Below are 17,169 nucleotides of genomic sequence, written 5' to 3' on the forward strand. Positions count from 1 at the left end.
AGCACAAATCCAGGTATTGTTTCATATTCTCTGTGTATATATAAAGCCTGCTGCAGTTTCCACGATATGCATCTGAGGAAGTGAGCTGTAGCTCACGAAAGCTTATGCTCTAATAAATTGGTTAGTCTCTAAGGTGCCACAAGTCCTCCTTTTCTTTTTCTGTCCTCAACATTGATAACTAAGAGGAAAGCTGGCCTTTGAATATTTTGGCAGGTCTGAGACACAATTCCCCCTCACCCACCATCTGCCCTCCTTCCACTCTTAATGTAATCAATTCCTGTTCTTTATCACACCAGTAGGCACAGGACACCCCTAAATTTAACTCACTCTAATAAGCGTGTGTGTGTGTGTGTGTGTGTGTGTGTGTGTGTGTGTGTGTGAGTGAGTGAGTGAGAGAGAGAGAGAGAGAGAGAGAGAAAGAAATGTCTTTAGGACCTTCATTCCAATTTCCTCCTGCACAAGTGGAGCCCCACTGCTTGTTCCTTTCACCCTTTGCAGTAGGTTTACATCAGTTTCCCAGGCTCTCATCACAAGCACAGCAGTTGGAGGGTTACTTTAACCCCCCCCCCCCCCCCGGACCCCTTCCCCGCAAAAAAACCCCTGGGATTATCTTGTAATTTCTATTTCCCTGAGATGGGAGAGTTTGTAGCCTCAGGCTTTGCATCACAGAAAGGCCACCTCTTAGAAAACCTTAAATCAAACCATATCCCAGGGTACAACAGGCTAAAAAAAAGAACTGAAACACCCCCTACAGCAAATGTTCTCAACTTTTTCTATGCCATGACTCTATGTTTACAACAGAAAGAAGTTTTGGCACTCATTCTCCCATCTGAACATAAAGAAAGGGAAGGTGGTCATGACCCCTTGCTAAGAACCTACAAGTAGAGAGGAGGGGTTTGTACGGATATCGCCTGTATACCGGTCCCAGTGCAGGCAGCAGGAGGCTTATGCTGGCTGCAAAGCACCTTTCTGCACTGGGGCTGCAGCTGCTGTGGTCAGTTAACCGGGGGGAACATGGTTTGCACAGAAAAGGGGAGGGAAGGAGGCAGCTGTGGGAACTTTTATTGCAGCACTCCAGAGCCTGCCAGGTGTTCCTCCCTCAGCAGCAATGTGCCTGGGATCTGCCCACTGCAGCTGAGTCCCCTCAGTGTGCAGCAGGAGGGAAGGGCAGCCGGGTCCCTCTTCCATAGCTGGGCACTCCCACTCCCCCACTTCCGCAAGCACCACTTGGAGCACAGCCAGGCAAACTCCGGGGGGCGGGGGGCGCGGGAATGGGAAGAGGACAGGATGTCCAAAGTTAGGCCACATGAGGAGGATCACCCCCTCCCACAATTACTGCCTATCTGATTAGGGAAAGGAGTTATTGGTACGATGGGATGACATGATTTTGGCAATTAATTGATCTTTAAATATTCATGGTAAATAGGCCTGTGATGGGACGTTAGATGGGGTGAGATCTGAGTTACTACAGAGAATTCTTTCCTGGGTATCTGGCTGGTGAATCTTGCCCATATGCTCAGGGTTCAGCTCATCGCCATATTTGGGGTCGGGAAGGAATTTTCCTCCAGGGCAGATTGGAAGAGGCCCTGGGGGTTTTTCGCCTTCCTCTGTAGCATGGGGCACAGGTCACTTGCTGGAGGATTCTCTGCACCTTGAAGTCTTTAAACCATGATTTGAGGACTTCAGTAGCTCAGACATAGGTGAGAGGTTTATTGCAGGAGTGGGTGGGTGAGATTCTGTGGCCTGCGTTGTGCAGGAGGTCGGACTGGATGATCATAATGGTCCCTTCTGACCTTAATATCTATGAATCTATAATAATGGGCCACCCTGGCCCTAGGAGCAGGTGTTGATTTGCTGGTTTTCTCCTCTTGTGAATTCTGTGTATGGTTGCATCTAAATTTACGAAAATGCAGTATATCATTTTTTTCATTAGCAGTTTATCACCTCTGTGAACATTATGTTTCTTCTTGCAGTAAATTGCCTGTGCTCTGAAGTTCGGGAGGAACCAACATACAATGAAAGAAAGACAGATGTATAAATGAAGCATGCACACAACCAGTTGAAGCATAGCTGGAGTTTGGCAAGGAAAAAAAAAAGAATCATATCAGAAAGTGACACTCCAGCAAGAGCTGAATATAAAAGGCACGGATCAAACACTGAATTTTCTGTTAAGTGCTTCGTATCTCATACAGCACACCCCTCCACATAGCATGATGGTTTTATATAGTATGCAAAGTACAATCATGGATCACAAAAAAGCAATCATTTGAGTGAGAGTTGAACATCCCTAATTCAACATGCTCCTGCTTTTGTTAGTCTCTCATGGTATACGTGTGAGAAGCACCTCAGACCTTATTCTATGTCCCATCATCATTTATATTACAGTAGCATTTAGCATTTAGCACTGAGATTGGAGCCCTATTCTGTGGGGCCCTGTACAAAACCACACCAAGTCGAAGTCCTTGCTCTAAAGCACTAACAGTCTAAACAAACGAGACAGATGAAGTACATACCATTACATCCATCTTGAGATGTGGGCCTGAGGGAGACTGTGTGACACACTCAAGGTTGTCCAAGAAACCTGTGGTAGAGCTGGGAATTGAACCCACCTTTACTGCAGCCCAGTCGAGAGCATCAACCACAAGCCTGTCCTTTGCCTCATGGGAAAAGCCCCCTAGGTTTGCACCAATGACAATCTTTACAGTAAGACAAGGTAGGTGAGGTAATATCTTTTGTGGGATTAACTTCTTTTCATGAAAAACAAGCTTCTGAGCTACACAGAGCTTGTCTTCTTCGGATCTAGGAAAGGTATTTTTCCCAGGTACCTTTCCCAGACCCCCAGAAGAGCTCTGTTCAAGCATGTCTCATTCGCCAACAGAAGTTAGTCCAATAAAAGATATCACCTCACCCACCTTGTCTCTCTAATATCCTGGGACCAATATGACTACAACACTGCAAACAGTCTTCTCATGTGAGTAATAAGAAATTTGTCCTAGCAGGAGTGTATTTCAAGCTGAAATATCACTGACTACTTTGTGAAGTCCTTCAATGGCCATGTCAGATATCAAGATGCCATGAGAAATGAGTAAGTTCAGCTTATAATAAAACTGTCAATGTCACATTCACATTGTGGATTTTGATGCTTACTCTCAGCATTCATGATATCTTCACATTCATGTTTGAGTTTCACATTCATTGTGGATTCCTAAGAAAAACAACAACTGAACACACCTGACACCACGCTTCTACTTTTATAGAATTTTTTAATTTGTAGGCATTGCCTGCATCATCTGTTTCATAGGGAAAGTAGATTCAGGTTTTTTACTTTTTAAAAAAAACGTTCATGCTTTACCTCACACTGTGGGTATTGTTTATATTACAGAAACTGACACACTGCTGACAAAGGCATGGTTACAGTGGCACAGTCTGGCTAGGATCCACAGAACCAAGTCAATTAAGCTTTAGATCAGAACCCCACGCTATTCAAAATTTGAAGTTTGATATCAAGAGTTTTAAAGGTTAAAGATCAGTGGCCAGTGATCAGAAGGCAATTGATCTGCCAGCAGATCGAGGGAAGTGATTATTCCCCTCTATTCGGCACTGGTGAGGCCACACCTGGAGTACTGTGTCCAGTTTTGGTCCCTCCACTACAGAAGGGATGTGGACAAATTGGAGAGAGTCCAGCGGAGGGCAACAAAAATGATTAGGGGGCTGGGGCACATGACTTACGAGGAGAGGCTGAGGGAACTGGGGTTATTTAGTCTGTAGAAGAGAAGAGTGAGGGGGGATTTGATAGCAGCCTCCACTACCTAAAAGGGGGTTCCAAAGAGGATGGAGCTAGGCTGTTCTCAGTGGTGGCAGATGACAGAATAAGAATCAGTGGTCTCAAGTTGCAGTGGGGGAGGTCTAGGTTGGATATTAGGAAACACTATTTCACTAGGAGGGTGGTGAAGCACTGGAATGGGTAACCTAGGGAGGTGGGGGAATCTCCATCCTTAGAGGTTTTTAAGGCCTGGCTTCACAAAGCCCTGGCTGGGATGATTTAGTTGGTGTTGGTCCTGCTTTGAGCAGGGGGTTGGACTAGATGACCTCCTGAGTCTCTTCCAACCCTAATATTCTATGATTCTATGAATATAGAAGGCAGCAAACAAGCAGCAGTTTGAACATGAACAAAGAATGGCATATCTTTGATTGCAGGAACTAGACGCTAAGGCAAAAGTGGACAGACAAGCTCCAACTCAAGAAAAAAAAATCAGGGCCCTATTCCTGCACCACTAAAATCAATGAAATCAATGGGAGCTTTGTCACTGATTTCAATAGGCACCAGGTGTCAAACATAGAACTTCCTCTCTGCTGTTGACCCTAGTTAGTATTGAAACAATGATGTCTAAGATGGCAGTTTCTGCAGTGTAAACAGGATCCTAGACATGATATTATTGATGTAGTCAACACTACAGCACAACTGTTGTAAACTATTCAGTTACTAATGAAACTGCAATTCAAGAATAAAACTAAGTTACATCATTCTCTTGTGCTCAACTCCAGGCTGTAGAATGATAGGAAAATGAGCATGCAGAAGGAAAGGCACAAACACTTGCACTCCTGCAGTTTTGTCAATTAATTACATAGTTCAGCAGTTCACAACATAATGAAAGGCAGTGCTAAGAACCATGAGCATCCTGGAGAAGTCCTGTCAGAGCTTCTTTACTAAGAGCATAGAATGTGACTAGACATTTAGGGTAGGATTTTCAAAGTGCTCAGCACTAAACATTAGTGAGAATAGAGTTAAGCCAACGCTGAATACTTTTGCCCATTGACTTGAAAAGAAGCAAAGCTAGGCCAATACTGAGGAGGATAGAGTTAGCCAAGGTTTTGTCGAAGAAATATTTGTTGGAAATACCAGTTCACCAAAACCAAAACTTTTTGCAGGAAAGAGTCAGTGTCAATGAGTTTTCTGTTTAGAAAAAAAAATTAAAATTGTTGAAATATCCTGTTTTGACATTTTCAAAATGCAGATTTTTTGGTCCAAAATTATTTTTTGTTTCTAAATGAAAGTTAATTTATAGTTAAAAGGTTAGGAATACTTGTGGCACCTTAGAGACTAACCAATTTATTTGAGCATAAGCTTTCGTGAGCTACATGCATCCGATGAAGTGAGCTGTAGCTCACGAAAGCTTATGCTCAAATAAATTGGTTAGTCTCTAAGGTGCCACAAGTACTCCTTTTCTTTTTGCGAATACAGACTAACATGGCTGTTACTCTGAAACCAGTTAAAAGGTTGAAATCTAAATAAAGATTTCTGACATGATCAAAATGAAACAATTCAATTGTCCCAAACTGGATTTTTTTTTCTTCCAGATTTTTGGTCTACAATTTTTAGTTGTTGAGATTTCAGCTTTTTGGTCTCATTTGGAATGGGAAAGTTGTTTCCCACACAGCTCTAATGCTCAGTGCTATTGAAAACCCTATTATATTACATATAATATCTTATCACAACAACTATTCATTTAAATGTCAGAGGGGTAACCGTGTTAGTCTGTATCCACAAAAACAATGAGGAGTCTGTTTTTTTACCTCTTTTTTATACCCAAATAATTTTGTTAGTCTTAAAGGTACCACAGGATTCCTCGTTGCTTTTATTCATTTAAACATTTCAATAATAGCATAAACATTTGGGAGCCTTCACAAGCCCACAACACACTTGGGCTGTTGGATGTCTGGCCCAGCTGCTCACACTCTTCCTACAGCTCTGGAAATATCTGTTTGTCAGCATATCAAGTGAACATGCAGAAACTTATCTATTTCTATATTAAGCCAACGTTTATGTATCTTCAGACTAGTGTGACATGATTCATAGTCACATGAAAGTGCTTGATTCTGTTTTGTGGTAGCTGGTAAACATGTCAAATAATTAAAACAAAACAAAAAAATGAAGGGTGATTAAATAATAAATGTAAACACAATTTATTATTTCAAATACATTGTAATTTAAGTACCATGAATAACTGGTAAATTCAGAAGTCAGAGCTGTACTTATTAAGCCCTCTGTCCCCTACAAATACAGAAGTCAAACTCCACCTATGCCTACAGGCATGATAGCTGTAACCTGTGCAGCACCTCAGAAGTGTGTTAAGAGAAGCAGAAAGAGGTACTAACCACATTTCATTTGATCTGTAAGACATCAGAGTGCTCTCTATTGTCATTCCTGAGGTACCAGTTTTTTTTGAAAGCCACAGCCTTTATGGCATCTTGAAGTAGCGGTAACTCTAGCTGCACTAAACAAACAAAAAGTGCACATCTCTCTCCCTACTGATCTAGCCCTCTCCCCTTTCTCCTTCTTCCCCACAATGGGCTGAATCTTCCCCCGGTCTCCCTGTTGTGTCCGTTCAACATAGAATGCAATCTTATTCAAGTGTTTAGTTCCCCTGAACACTATGGGGCTATTCAGATGAATAGAGGCAGCAGGATCGAACCCTTATACTGCAAGTTTCTTAGCACAGGAACTTTATTTTATTTCAAAGTCTCAATAGTGCCATATGATACATAACATACTAGCTGTGCTGGCTGTTGTGAGAATATAACTGCTATTTATTTATTTTGTTCTTGTGATTCATGTCAGTGTTGCCTATCAGATGGATAGGGTCCCCTTTTTATACCTGCATCAGTCAAAATAAATAAATACAATAAAATGAATATGCAAATAATAAATAATTAATGGGAAATTGATATAGTAAGAAAGGAGGGAAACTGCAAATAAAACAGAAAAAAAAAAACAAGACAGACCAACTGAGCAAGGAAATCCACCACTGTCTCTCAAAGAGAATTAACAGTCACTATCAGCTAAAATAAGATCATAATTAGCAAGGGATTCAGATTTCATACACGTAATAACTGACAAAACAAACTGCTAATTGCAGACAATAAATCTACACTATTGAAGGACAAAGACTGGCACAGAATTATGCACAAGGAGTGGGAGGTTTACAGGAAGAGAAACGTTTCAGTCTAGTAGACTGAAAATATAACATACTAGCCAAGAAAAGGCTAAAACCACCACCTTGAAAACAAGCTGTAATAAGCTACTAACAGAAAGCAAAAAAGGTACAGAAAAGAAGTATTTATACAAATGCTGGCCCAAATTCTGGCCCTGATACAGGCGTAGCTCACAGGAGAAAAATTCATGCTGGGGATATATGCTCATGGGCATGAGAAACAAGGGGGATAAATTCTGATTCCACAGAAGCTAATGATCCTGGATTTCAACCCAGGACTTTGTATAATGTAATGTTTTGAAGTAACTGTATAATGAGTTATTGTTCATTTAGTAACAACTTAGGCAATATTTGCCAGAGATATGTTTAAGGTTATTTACCCTTTCATCTGATGAATGAACATTTGTAATTAAAACCCCTTGATTTGACTTCTGGTGTCTGCTGAACTTAGATTAATAATTGATAGAGCTACGATTTTGTCATGGAGGCCATGGGAGTTATGGAGCCACCCTGGATGGCTGGGGCGCCCCAGAGCACGGAGCTGCCCCGAGGGGCCGGGGGGCCCCAGAGTACAGAGCCCCACCATGGGCAGTGTGGGAACCCTGCAGCTTTGAGCCAGGCGTCCCCTGGGTGGTGTGGGGAGCCTGTAGTTCCTTATTCTGTCAGGCATATTTTTAGTAAAAGTCACGGATAAGTCACGGGCTTCCATTGCTTTATTACCCGTGACCTGTCCGTGACTTTTACTAAAACTATGCGTTACAAAATCTTAGTCTTAATCATTGACAACTGTCCTGTATCTTCTGACTTTAAAGAAGGTAGAACATGGAGGGAAGAAACTGAGCACTAAATCAAAGCTGAGGGAACTGAATAATCTCCTCATCGAAACTGGCACAGGCTGCTGTGGGCATAGAGACAGCATAAGGGTGTTAAGACATGTTTAAAAAGATGGCTGTCCAAACCCATCTCTGGTATAACTCTCCTGAAGTCAACTGAATTACACCAGAATGGATCTGGCCAAGGAAAGTACTTGTTCTCTCTCCATGATGCTCCTCCCACATATTAAGAACATAGCTGCTACTAAAAGCTATAGCTCAGAAAGACAAAGCCAGGCCTGGTGTGGAGAGCCAGTGCTAGGCCCTCTGCACCACTTTTGCCTTGCATAGAAGCTATACAGGGGGGATGACTGGCTGTGCAACTGAATAGGGACACTTATGGCCTCCCTTCCCTTTGCCCCCCATCCCACCCCACACCTCCAAGTGCAGAAGAAATGCCCTCCACTCTGACTTATGTGAGGATGGCATAGAAGGTCACTTGTGTGGGGCAACAAGATTGTGGGGAACTGGGAATAGGCCACAGATCTATTTCATGAAGCCAGAAGCCTTGGTATCCAACACAATCAGCCTGGAGGAGCTGCATGGAAGCCCAGCATCCTGGCCCTGAGTTGTGATGAGAGAGAATTTCACCTCCCCAGTCACCCAGCACTCCACTTGCAGAAATGCTGAATGCTTAGGGCTCATGCCAGTGGAGTGAATTTGGCCCAGAATCCTTATTTCTCCCCCGCTCTCTCTTTGGCAACTGGACAAAATCCACCTGACAGTGAAAGAGGAGTCTGTGATGCCAGGCACTTTCATAAGCATCAGAGCCAACTGGAAGCTCATTTTACTTCATGGCCCTGCACTTCTCCAAGCCACATCACACCTGGGTTCTCTAGGTCTCTAGACAATCACAATAAATGAGTTGAGTCCAAATGGCTTTGATTCTCTCTATTGGGACTAGTCAATAATGGATTTTTCTCCACTCTCCCAATGATATTTGTTGGATCAGGAGTTGAACTAATAAGAGCTAACACCTATGCTTAGTACCTAATTTACAGACGTGCTGAGCACTCAGCTGCAAATGAAGTCAATGGGAGCTGTGCTTTGAATATATAAAGTACTATAAAAATGCTGTACTATGAAAAATCAGTGTCTCAAGCCTGGTACTGTCATTTTTGGCCTTAATTTTATGTGCCTCAGTTTCCCACCTGTACAATGTGGATAATAGTACTTGCCCACCTCACAGGGAAGCTGTGAAGATGAATTCATTAACATTTGTGAAGCACTCAGCACCAACAGTGATAAGCACCATAGAAATGCCCAGAAGGAAATTAATTATCTATTCTGTGTGGGATTTGGATGATGTGTGGTAAATAAAGCCTGGGGCCACACATTGAATGATTAAGATAAAAAGAAATATTACACATTTCCCAAAGAAAGAATGCCCATTGAGGGAGTGCTGCCCATTCTGTGCACTGGGGGCTTGAGTCTCCTCTCACTCAAGTCAATGGAAAAACTCCCATTAACTTCAGTGGTGCAAGATCAAGCCCAGAGTGAAGAAGTCGTCCTGTGGAAATGTAATCTTCTCATTAAAGACTGTATCCTAGTGCACATGCACAAAAAGGCTGAAAAAAGGTTGCACAAAGAACCTTAATTGTGACATTTCCGAACTTTTGAGAGCTTAACTTTGCAACCTAAGCAACATTCTTTTAACATAGATTTATTAATGTAATTTATATTGCCATAGCACCCACAGACCCTAATCAGAATCAGAACAGCAAGAAGGCACAGACCTTCTTCCAAGGAGTTTGCAGTCCGGGAAGCCAAGTAACACACAAAGGGTTGGGGGAGAGAAATTAAACAGTTTTATTCTGTCTCACTCTCAGTCAGTTCAGTTCTGCTCTCCCATTCATGTATTCTCTACTTCTTGTTGCCCAACCAATTAAATTCTGTCCCCAGATTCCATCTCTTCCTCCCCTTCCCAACATCATATGTTTACTTCTGAGGCCCAGGCAGCTCATTCCCAAAATTCCCCTTAGCTGGCAGGGATTCAGATAGATATGAGGGAAGGCTCCTGGGCGGGGTGGGTGGGCGTCCACACTGGGACTCCTGCTGGCTAAAGCTGCCAGGGTTGGGCGAGGGCTCAGCAAAGCCACCCCCACGGTGATTCACACCTCTCCCCATTACTGAACAGGAAGAGTCCTGGCAGCTTCCTGCTGTTCAGCACCTCTCTCTGCTTCTCATGAGTCCCTGCTGAAGGAGCAGAGTGAACCCTCAATGACAGCAGCACTATTGTAGATGGCTGGGAGGCCCTGGCTGCAGCACCTTCAACTGCTTCCAGGCAGCACATCAGCAGGTATGTTCTGGGACTGGAGGCAGAGTGGCCCTCTTCTGACCCCAGGCACCAGCCAGCACAACATGGGAGAATGGGGGTGCACTGAGTGCCCAGACCACAGGAAGAGAACACACAGCTCTCCCCTTATTTTCTTCTGTACATCTGTTGTCTCCTGTATTTGTCAACATGCCTGCACCTGCTTTGTCCATGTCTCTGGCTAGAAATATCTACCTGAACTTATCTCACTGTCTGCCTGTAAAGAGACATGGCCCCTATTTTCTTATAATTTTCTTTGAACTTTTTTCTATCCTGTTTTAGATGTGAGCTATTGACAGACAAATATTCATCTGTTACAGTTCTGTTAGAAACTTATAATCTGGCTGTCTGGACAACTCTGATAAACACTAAAACTTTTTGTATGACCTACATACACACCATCATAAATAAGCCATTTAACATCTGGTAACAATCCACATTCGTTCCAACATTTAGCAGCACTACTGTGGGAAGATTTTTTAAAAAACCAATCTGATTGCAGTAGCTATCAAATATGCAACAGTAAAACTATAAAACATATTTTCCAAACCATCCGAACTACAAACTGATCAGTGCTGCATCTCAAATATTACAGGAGGACAAAGCTACCCCTTTTTATATTCTGATGGAGTCTTACAAAATTTTCTCCCTGAATGTCAAAAGAATGTCAATCCTCTGAAAGGAAAAATGTTCCTTCTCCTATCTAAAAAAACCTAAAAACTGATCTTGCCTTTTGACAAGAGACTAAAGCATTATCCAAGGAAGATGAAAAACTCAGGAAGTGATGGGTGTTGGATGTATTTAACGTTTTATATCTAACCAAACAAGAGGGGTATTTATTATTATAAATAAAAAAAAAAGTACCATCTGCCATGCAGTGTTCTTCCTTAGACACAAAAGGCAGAGTTCTTATACTGGCTGGGAAAACAACAATAGACCGAATTATACTTTACTTATACATATGTTCCAAATGAACAATCACAGGTCTTTTTAAAGAGTCAAATCTGACTGATTTCTAGGGATGCAGCTGGCCAGGGTATCACAAGAGGAGATTCTAGTAATTCCTTTAGACAGACCTGGCAGGGTAAATGGCAGAGAAAAAAATTAAATGCCTGTCAAAGCAAGTAGCTAAGGCAGCACTAGGAGATATTCGCACCTGTGTCTGCAATGGACAATAGAACATTCATTCATTTAATATTTATATATTTTCTCCCATTCACTGTGCTTTTGTTAAAAGCATTAGAGAACTGGAGAAATTTCTCTTTCTGCTCATGTACCAATTAGCTTCTAGTTGACAAGAGCAAGTAGTACATACAGAATTGTATGGACCATAAATCGCCTGTTCATACAAGATCCTTTAATTTCAACAAGGCAATAAAAATCGCCATAACCGATTAATGGCACACTAGAAACTAACCTACATCTTCTCCGGGAGCCAGCAGAAGTGGTAATTAGGGGGAAATGATTTCCCTAGCTTCCAGGAGATAAAATTTAGCCCAGACACAAGTGAAAGAGCTGTATGGCCAATTAGCACATTTGGAAAACATCCACAGACTGATTCCATAATCAAGACATTCCCCAGAGATATTGAAACTTAGCAGAAATAAACAAACCAAACATGGAATAAGAAAAACAAGATTTCATTATGAGAAATCCAACTCCACCTTAGTATGTCTTGGAAAAAGGACAGAAAAAAACTTGACATGTCCTCCTTCCTCAATTACAACACTCCAAACACAGGACTGTAGTCTGATACACCAAAATGATCAGATACAAGTGACTTCCTTGGATTCTAAGAGAATCGCTATAATTTAGAACAGTCAACTGATATATCCACAAACTCATTAGAATACTTTAAAATTTCCTTTAGCAGAAACCTGAGCGAGACAAAGGAAACTGAAGCTAGCAAAATTATAAAATCCTTAGACTTAGGAAAGGCTTGCAGCCCTGATGAGATTGCAACAGACTTTGATGAAATCCTTACTGCAAATTCTCCTCCTTGCTGAAGTTTTTAATTGTTTGTTTAAAGCATACAGTTCCAGTTTTGATGTTAAATTCTAATATCAGCTGGTGCCTCAAAGAGAATAAACCACCAGAAGAATGTTCTCACTGCAGACTCCATTTATTCCTTCAAAATTAAATATCATAGGATCATCTACCAAATGGTCATGGTGGACTCTCCACCACAGGCAATTTTTAAATTAAGATTGGATGTTTTTCTAGCAGATATGCTTTATCAAACAAGCATTAGTGTGGGGCACTTCTATAGCCTACGTGACACAGGAGGTCAGAGTAGAGGATCACAGTGGTGCCTTGTGGCTTTGGAATCTATGCATCTATTCCTCCACACTGCTGGTGGATGTATGGCAACGAGGCACTCAGCAACATCATTGGCAGTGGCCATATCCCCAAATCCAAAGTTTTTTTAACTCAAACAAATGTAATTATAAAAATCACAGATCTAGATATAACTCTAGATCCATCAGCCTACTTACTAGGGGCCTTCCTGCAAATATCCTCTGGTGGGGCAACATAGAGAAACCTGTTCTTGGCTAATTATGAAAAAAAATTAAATGCAAATGTACAGATCCCATCTCTATAACTGGTTGGCTTGAAAGAATCTGGAACATTCTAACCATGGAGAAATGAACCCGTTCTCTCAAAGGGTATGTCTACACTTTGAGCTTGGGGTGCTATTCCCAGCTCAAGAAGACATACCTGCGATAGCTTTGATTGAGCTAGTGTGCTAAAAATAGGGTGTAGCGACCGCACCCGGAGCAGCACGACAGGCTAACTTTCCCAAATATACGCCTAGCATCTTGGATGGGTATGAGTCGAGGTGGCTAGCCCCTCTTGCCACTTAAGCTACTGTGCTATGCTGTGATACAACATAGGGCCTTTTTTTTTCAATCTGTGAGAAGAGAAACCCCATTGATTCACTAGCTGCAAACATATTTTAGAAAATGTCTGTCTCGCTCTGGTTGACATCCAGATTCTTCTCATAGTCATAATGGAATAAATAACACCTTTGGACTACAACAGAAATAACCAATTGTCTGATATGGGCAGAATGGTAATGTGATAGAAAGTGATCTCTTTTAGCAAAGCAAGAATTTCATTAATATTTCTCTTGTTCCATATCTAATTATCAGCTTAAAAGAAACTTCATAAAATACAAATTAACAGTTTTCATTTGGAAAAAGATTCTTCACTTCTTTTCTTAAGCAAGTATGTAATATTGCTGTGCTCTGTTAGACACAGGGATAGTCTTAAGTACATGCTTAAAGTTAAACATATGTTTAAGCACTTTGCTGAATTAGTGCCTTGAACACCTGCTGATTTCTGCATTTCAGAGGTGGATGATAGGATTCATATAGAGAGTTTGTTTTTAAATTTAAAATTGTACCTGAAATTAAAAAAAAAAAAACAACCACCACTTCTAGCAGATTTTTTACATCACTGTTCTACTTTTGCTTCAAGTAACACCTAAGATTACCAAAACTGAAAGAGATTTAAAACATTCTCTATTTTTCCAGTTTCCAGTTTGTTTATTTGTACATTTGACATTTTCTATATAGTCAGTTTCATTGTTTTTCATGACTAGTCAGCAAGCTGCCCCTGCTTGGTTAGTTAGAACATTTTTTAAAAATACAAAACTGTGATTGTGAAAGCTCAAAGGTCAGCAGGGTCTCAGAGACAGGTGTAGTACCTGAAGCTACATTTGACTTTCATTTTTGAAATTGGCTAGATTTCAGACAGGACAGTGTATGTTTCAGTTTCTAAAGAGCTTTACAATACTTCACAATGAAATGCATGATGTATATGTGAGAGATCATTGTAACATACATTGCAGATAAAAAAATCAGATAACAAAACAGTCGCTCATTATAGAACAGGTTGCATCTTGCCATCAATTGCCTGGGGAACCCCCACTGAAGTCATCGGGGTTTTCCATAGAAATTGATGGCAGGATTTGGCAAAAGTTACGTCAATACCATTGACATGTTATTTTATTTGTTTCACTGTTCCTCAGAAGAGAAGAATATCTCATCCCAGCATGCAATAATTCTTTCAGGTTGCATTGCCTACCATTAGTATGGTTGCGATGACTTAAAATTGTAATCACATGGCCACCTTTTTACCACTTACAAACTGCAAATATCTGCTCCATCTAAAGTGATAAAAGAGTTTTTGGAAGATGAATGAAAACTCTGAGCCAAGGTAAGCTGAAGAATTGTAGGGTATCACCATTGAACAAATAGGTTTAGATTTACACATATTTTATTTGCGTCTATGAAGCAACAGCATTTTAAGTGAAAGAAAAGAGTTATGCTAATATAGCAGTCAATGGTATAATAACGTAAAGACCTTGGTCTTACCCTTTGCTTTCAAGTCGTTTAATACCTTTGATTCGGAGGGCAGTATATCACTCACTAGTTTTATCTCAATATTTCGAGACGCCAGTTCTAGCAATTTTTCAAAAAGACGCTGGCCCTGGGAAGAATAGTAAAGGAAAGCAAGGTTAATAAAACTAAGAACTGTTCAAATTACACAGCAATAAACAAAAGACACATATAAAAACAAAATTATATTGGACAGTAACTGGAGTAAACAGGAGTTAGTCCACAGCTACGCTGAAAGCTGCCTAAAGACTGTCTCAACCCCTTTCTTGAAAAACCATTTTGAAGATCAAATTTGCCTCTCACTTATTCCAGATTGTGGTCAGTGGTGTTGCACAAGTATAACTGATCAAATTTGGCCCTCAGTTCTTAATACTGCATTAACAGTTTAGTATTTCATTTCCTTGGTTTAAATAAAACAGAGACAAATGATTTATTTTGTACTGAACAATTAGGGAGGTAGTCCAGGAGTAGTACTAAGAGGGTTCAGTTGGGCACTGGTTTGTCTTTCTGCTGTTCTTGAATATATACAGTTAAACTGGTAATGAAAGTGGCAAGTTGTGCATGCTTAAGTGTATCTTGTTCAAACATTCATACCTTTTCTATTTCAGCCACATTTTGAAGATTTTGCAAAAGAGTGAATTTCTCACTGAAGACAAGATACATGTTATGTCTGATCTTTCAAAACAAAGCTATTTTGGAATCCAATAGGTTTTTTAAAAAATGCATTTTTAAATACTTATATAATTGTAAAAGCTAAAAGGGATTTTGGCTAAACTTTAAAAAAGGGAATCATTGGACTGAGACCAAGCATGAAATATTTAAATCCAAACAAAATATGCTGCTAAATTATAAATACCTAAAATGAAGGGTCCAGAATATAATGTCCAGCTCACTATTAACTATGGTATGCTACCACAATATAATGAGCATTTGTGTTTAATTGCTACTATTTTAACTCATTAAATACAGATGCTATAAGTGATTAGAAGAACATAAAATAAAAAGCATGCAGAAGTCTTGCTTTTATTCAACTGACTTAGCCAGGGTCTACCCTCAAAATACACATACGTATTTCCCAGGAAAGTTAGTGGGAGATGTGCATGAACATCCCGGAGTAAAATCTAGCACAAAAACTTTGAAGAAAAAAATAAGCAAGTTTTCAAGAATCACATCATATTAACCTGCGAACAAAACATTCTATACAACACCAGCAAGAGAAAAACATCTACAGAACCACGCCAGTCAGCTCTCGGCAAAAAACGTGCACCCTTCCCAAGTACACTGATCACATTAAAGCCTTAATAGGGATCATGCCAGGAAAATTATCCATGCAAAAAATAGTATGTGAGCATGTGATTAAATATCATAGTGCATATGCACAAAGGGATGGAATTAAGGTTGCATAGGCAAGCTAAATTCTGGCGTTTCCTAACTTTGCTTGACTTTGTAACCTAAATAATGTTGTTTTAACATAGCTAAGGCTCCACTCAGACCCCTTCCTGTCCCTCCCCACCTGCACAGGAGTGAGTAGCAACCCCCAGAAGCTGCTCTCCCTCCCACACACACTTCTGTGGTATAAATAGTCTGCACAAGGAAGTAAGGGAGCATTTTCCATCCCTTTATTCCACTGTGTGGACAGGAAAAGCAGCTCACTATTGAGTCCCATGTCATTGTATGCTTAGCATAAGTGAAGTACAGGACGTCTCTTAACCTGTCTGCAATCCATCTCCACTTCTAACCATTCATTTTCCATGTGCTATATATACATGAAAGCAAAATAAGAACAGCAGGCTTTTTAAAAACAAGTTGAAATGCTCCCTCCAAATTATAGGGAAGCCACAGGGCTGCTATTACAGTAAACAATTGTTTATTTTTTACTTGCGTTACATTCAAAACCACCGCCCAGCTCCTGTCTCAGTACAGAGCTCACAGAAACTCTATGAAACAATTGGGTTCTGCTGCTATGAATGCACCAGTGCATCTTAAATGGGTATAGCTTCTAATGGGGCTTCCCAGTTCATCTCTTTTCCAGGGCAGAAGTCACTGACCAGTTAGATGTAACAGGAGACTCAGAAAACATTTTCAGTCAAATTACAAATTGCTCACTATAATCCTGTTCTGCCTTTCCTAAGATCACTAGATGGCCCTACACACAGTATCCCACTCTCCTTATTCCCTAAGGACAAATGGCATAGGCACCAACTCTGTGGGTGCTCCGGGGCTGGACCACACACCGGCAGTCCCGCAAATCAGCTCCTCCCACACTCCTCCTTGTGTGTCCCGCTTGCCGGCAGGCCCCCACCAATGAGCTCCTCCCCCTCCCCCTAGAACCTCACACCCACTGCAATCAGCTGTTCATCAGTGTGCAGGAGGCCCCCCCGGGGGAGAGGCAGAGCGATGGCATAGTGGGCTCAGGGGAGGGGGCAGAACAGGGGTGGGAAGAGGCAAAGCAAGGGTGGGGCTTTGAGGGAATCATAGAATATCAGAGTTGGAAGGGACCCCTGGAGGTCATATAGTCCAACCCCCTGCCCAGAGCAGGACCAATCCCCAACTAAATCATCCCAGCCAGGGCTTTGTCAAGCCTGACC

The 17,169-nt window shown here is 41.2% G+C and overlaps 1 protein-coding gene across 6 annotated transcripts in view; it reads right to left on the minus strand.

Moving 5' to 3' along the window:
* PLD5 (phospholipase D family member 5) overlaps window positions 1-17,169 on the minus strand; it is a 237,201-nt gene that overhangs the window by 78,490 nt on the left and 141,542 nt on the right. For 5 of the 6 annotated variants that reach the window (XM_084624900.1, XM_084624899.1, XM_084624903.1 and 2 more), the window contains one exon: window positions 14,558-14,672. In XM_084624900.1, coding sequence (XP_084481026.1) covers window positions 14,558-14,672 — 115 coding nt within the window. Of the gene's footprint in view, window positions 1-14,557; window positions 14,673-17,169 lie in introns of those variants that run through there. The other variant, XM_084624904.1, reaches the window with a different exon arrangement.

This window comes from Lepidochelys olivacea (assembly GCF_965140295.1).
Source record: "Lepidochelys olivacea isolate rLepOli2 genome assembly, chromosome: 3".
Taxonomy (NCBI): domain Eukaryota; kingdom Metazoa; phylum Chordata; order Testudines; family Cheloniidae; genus Lepidochelys; species Lepidochelys olivacea.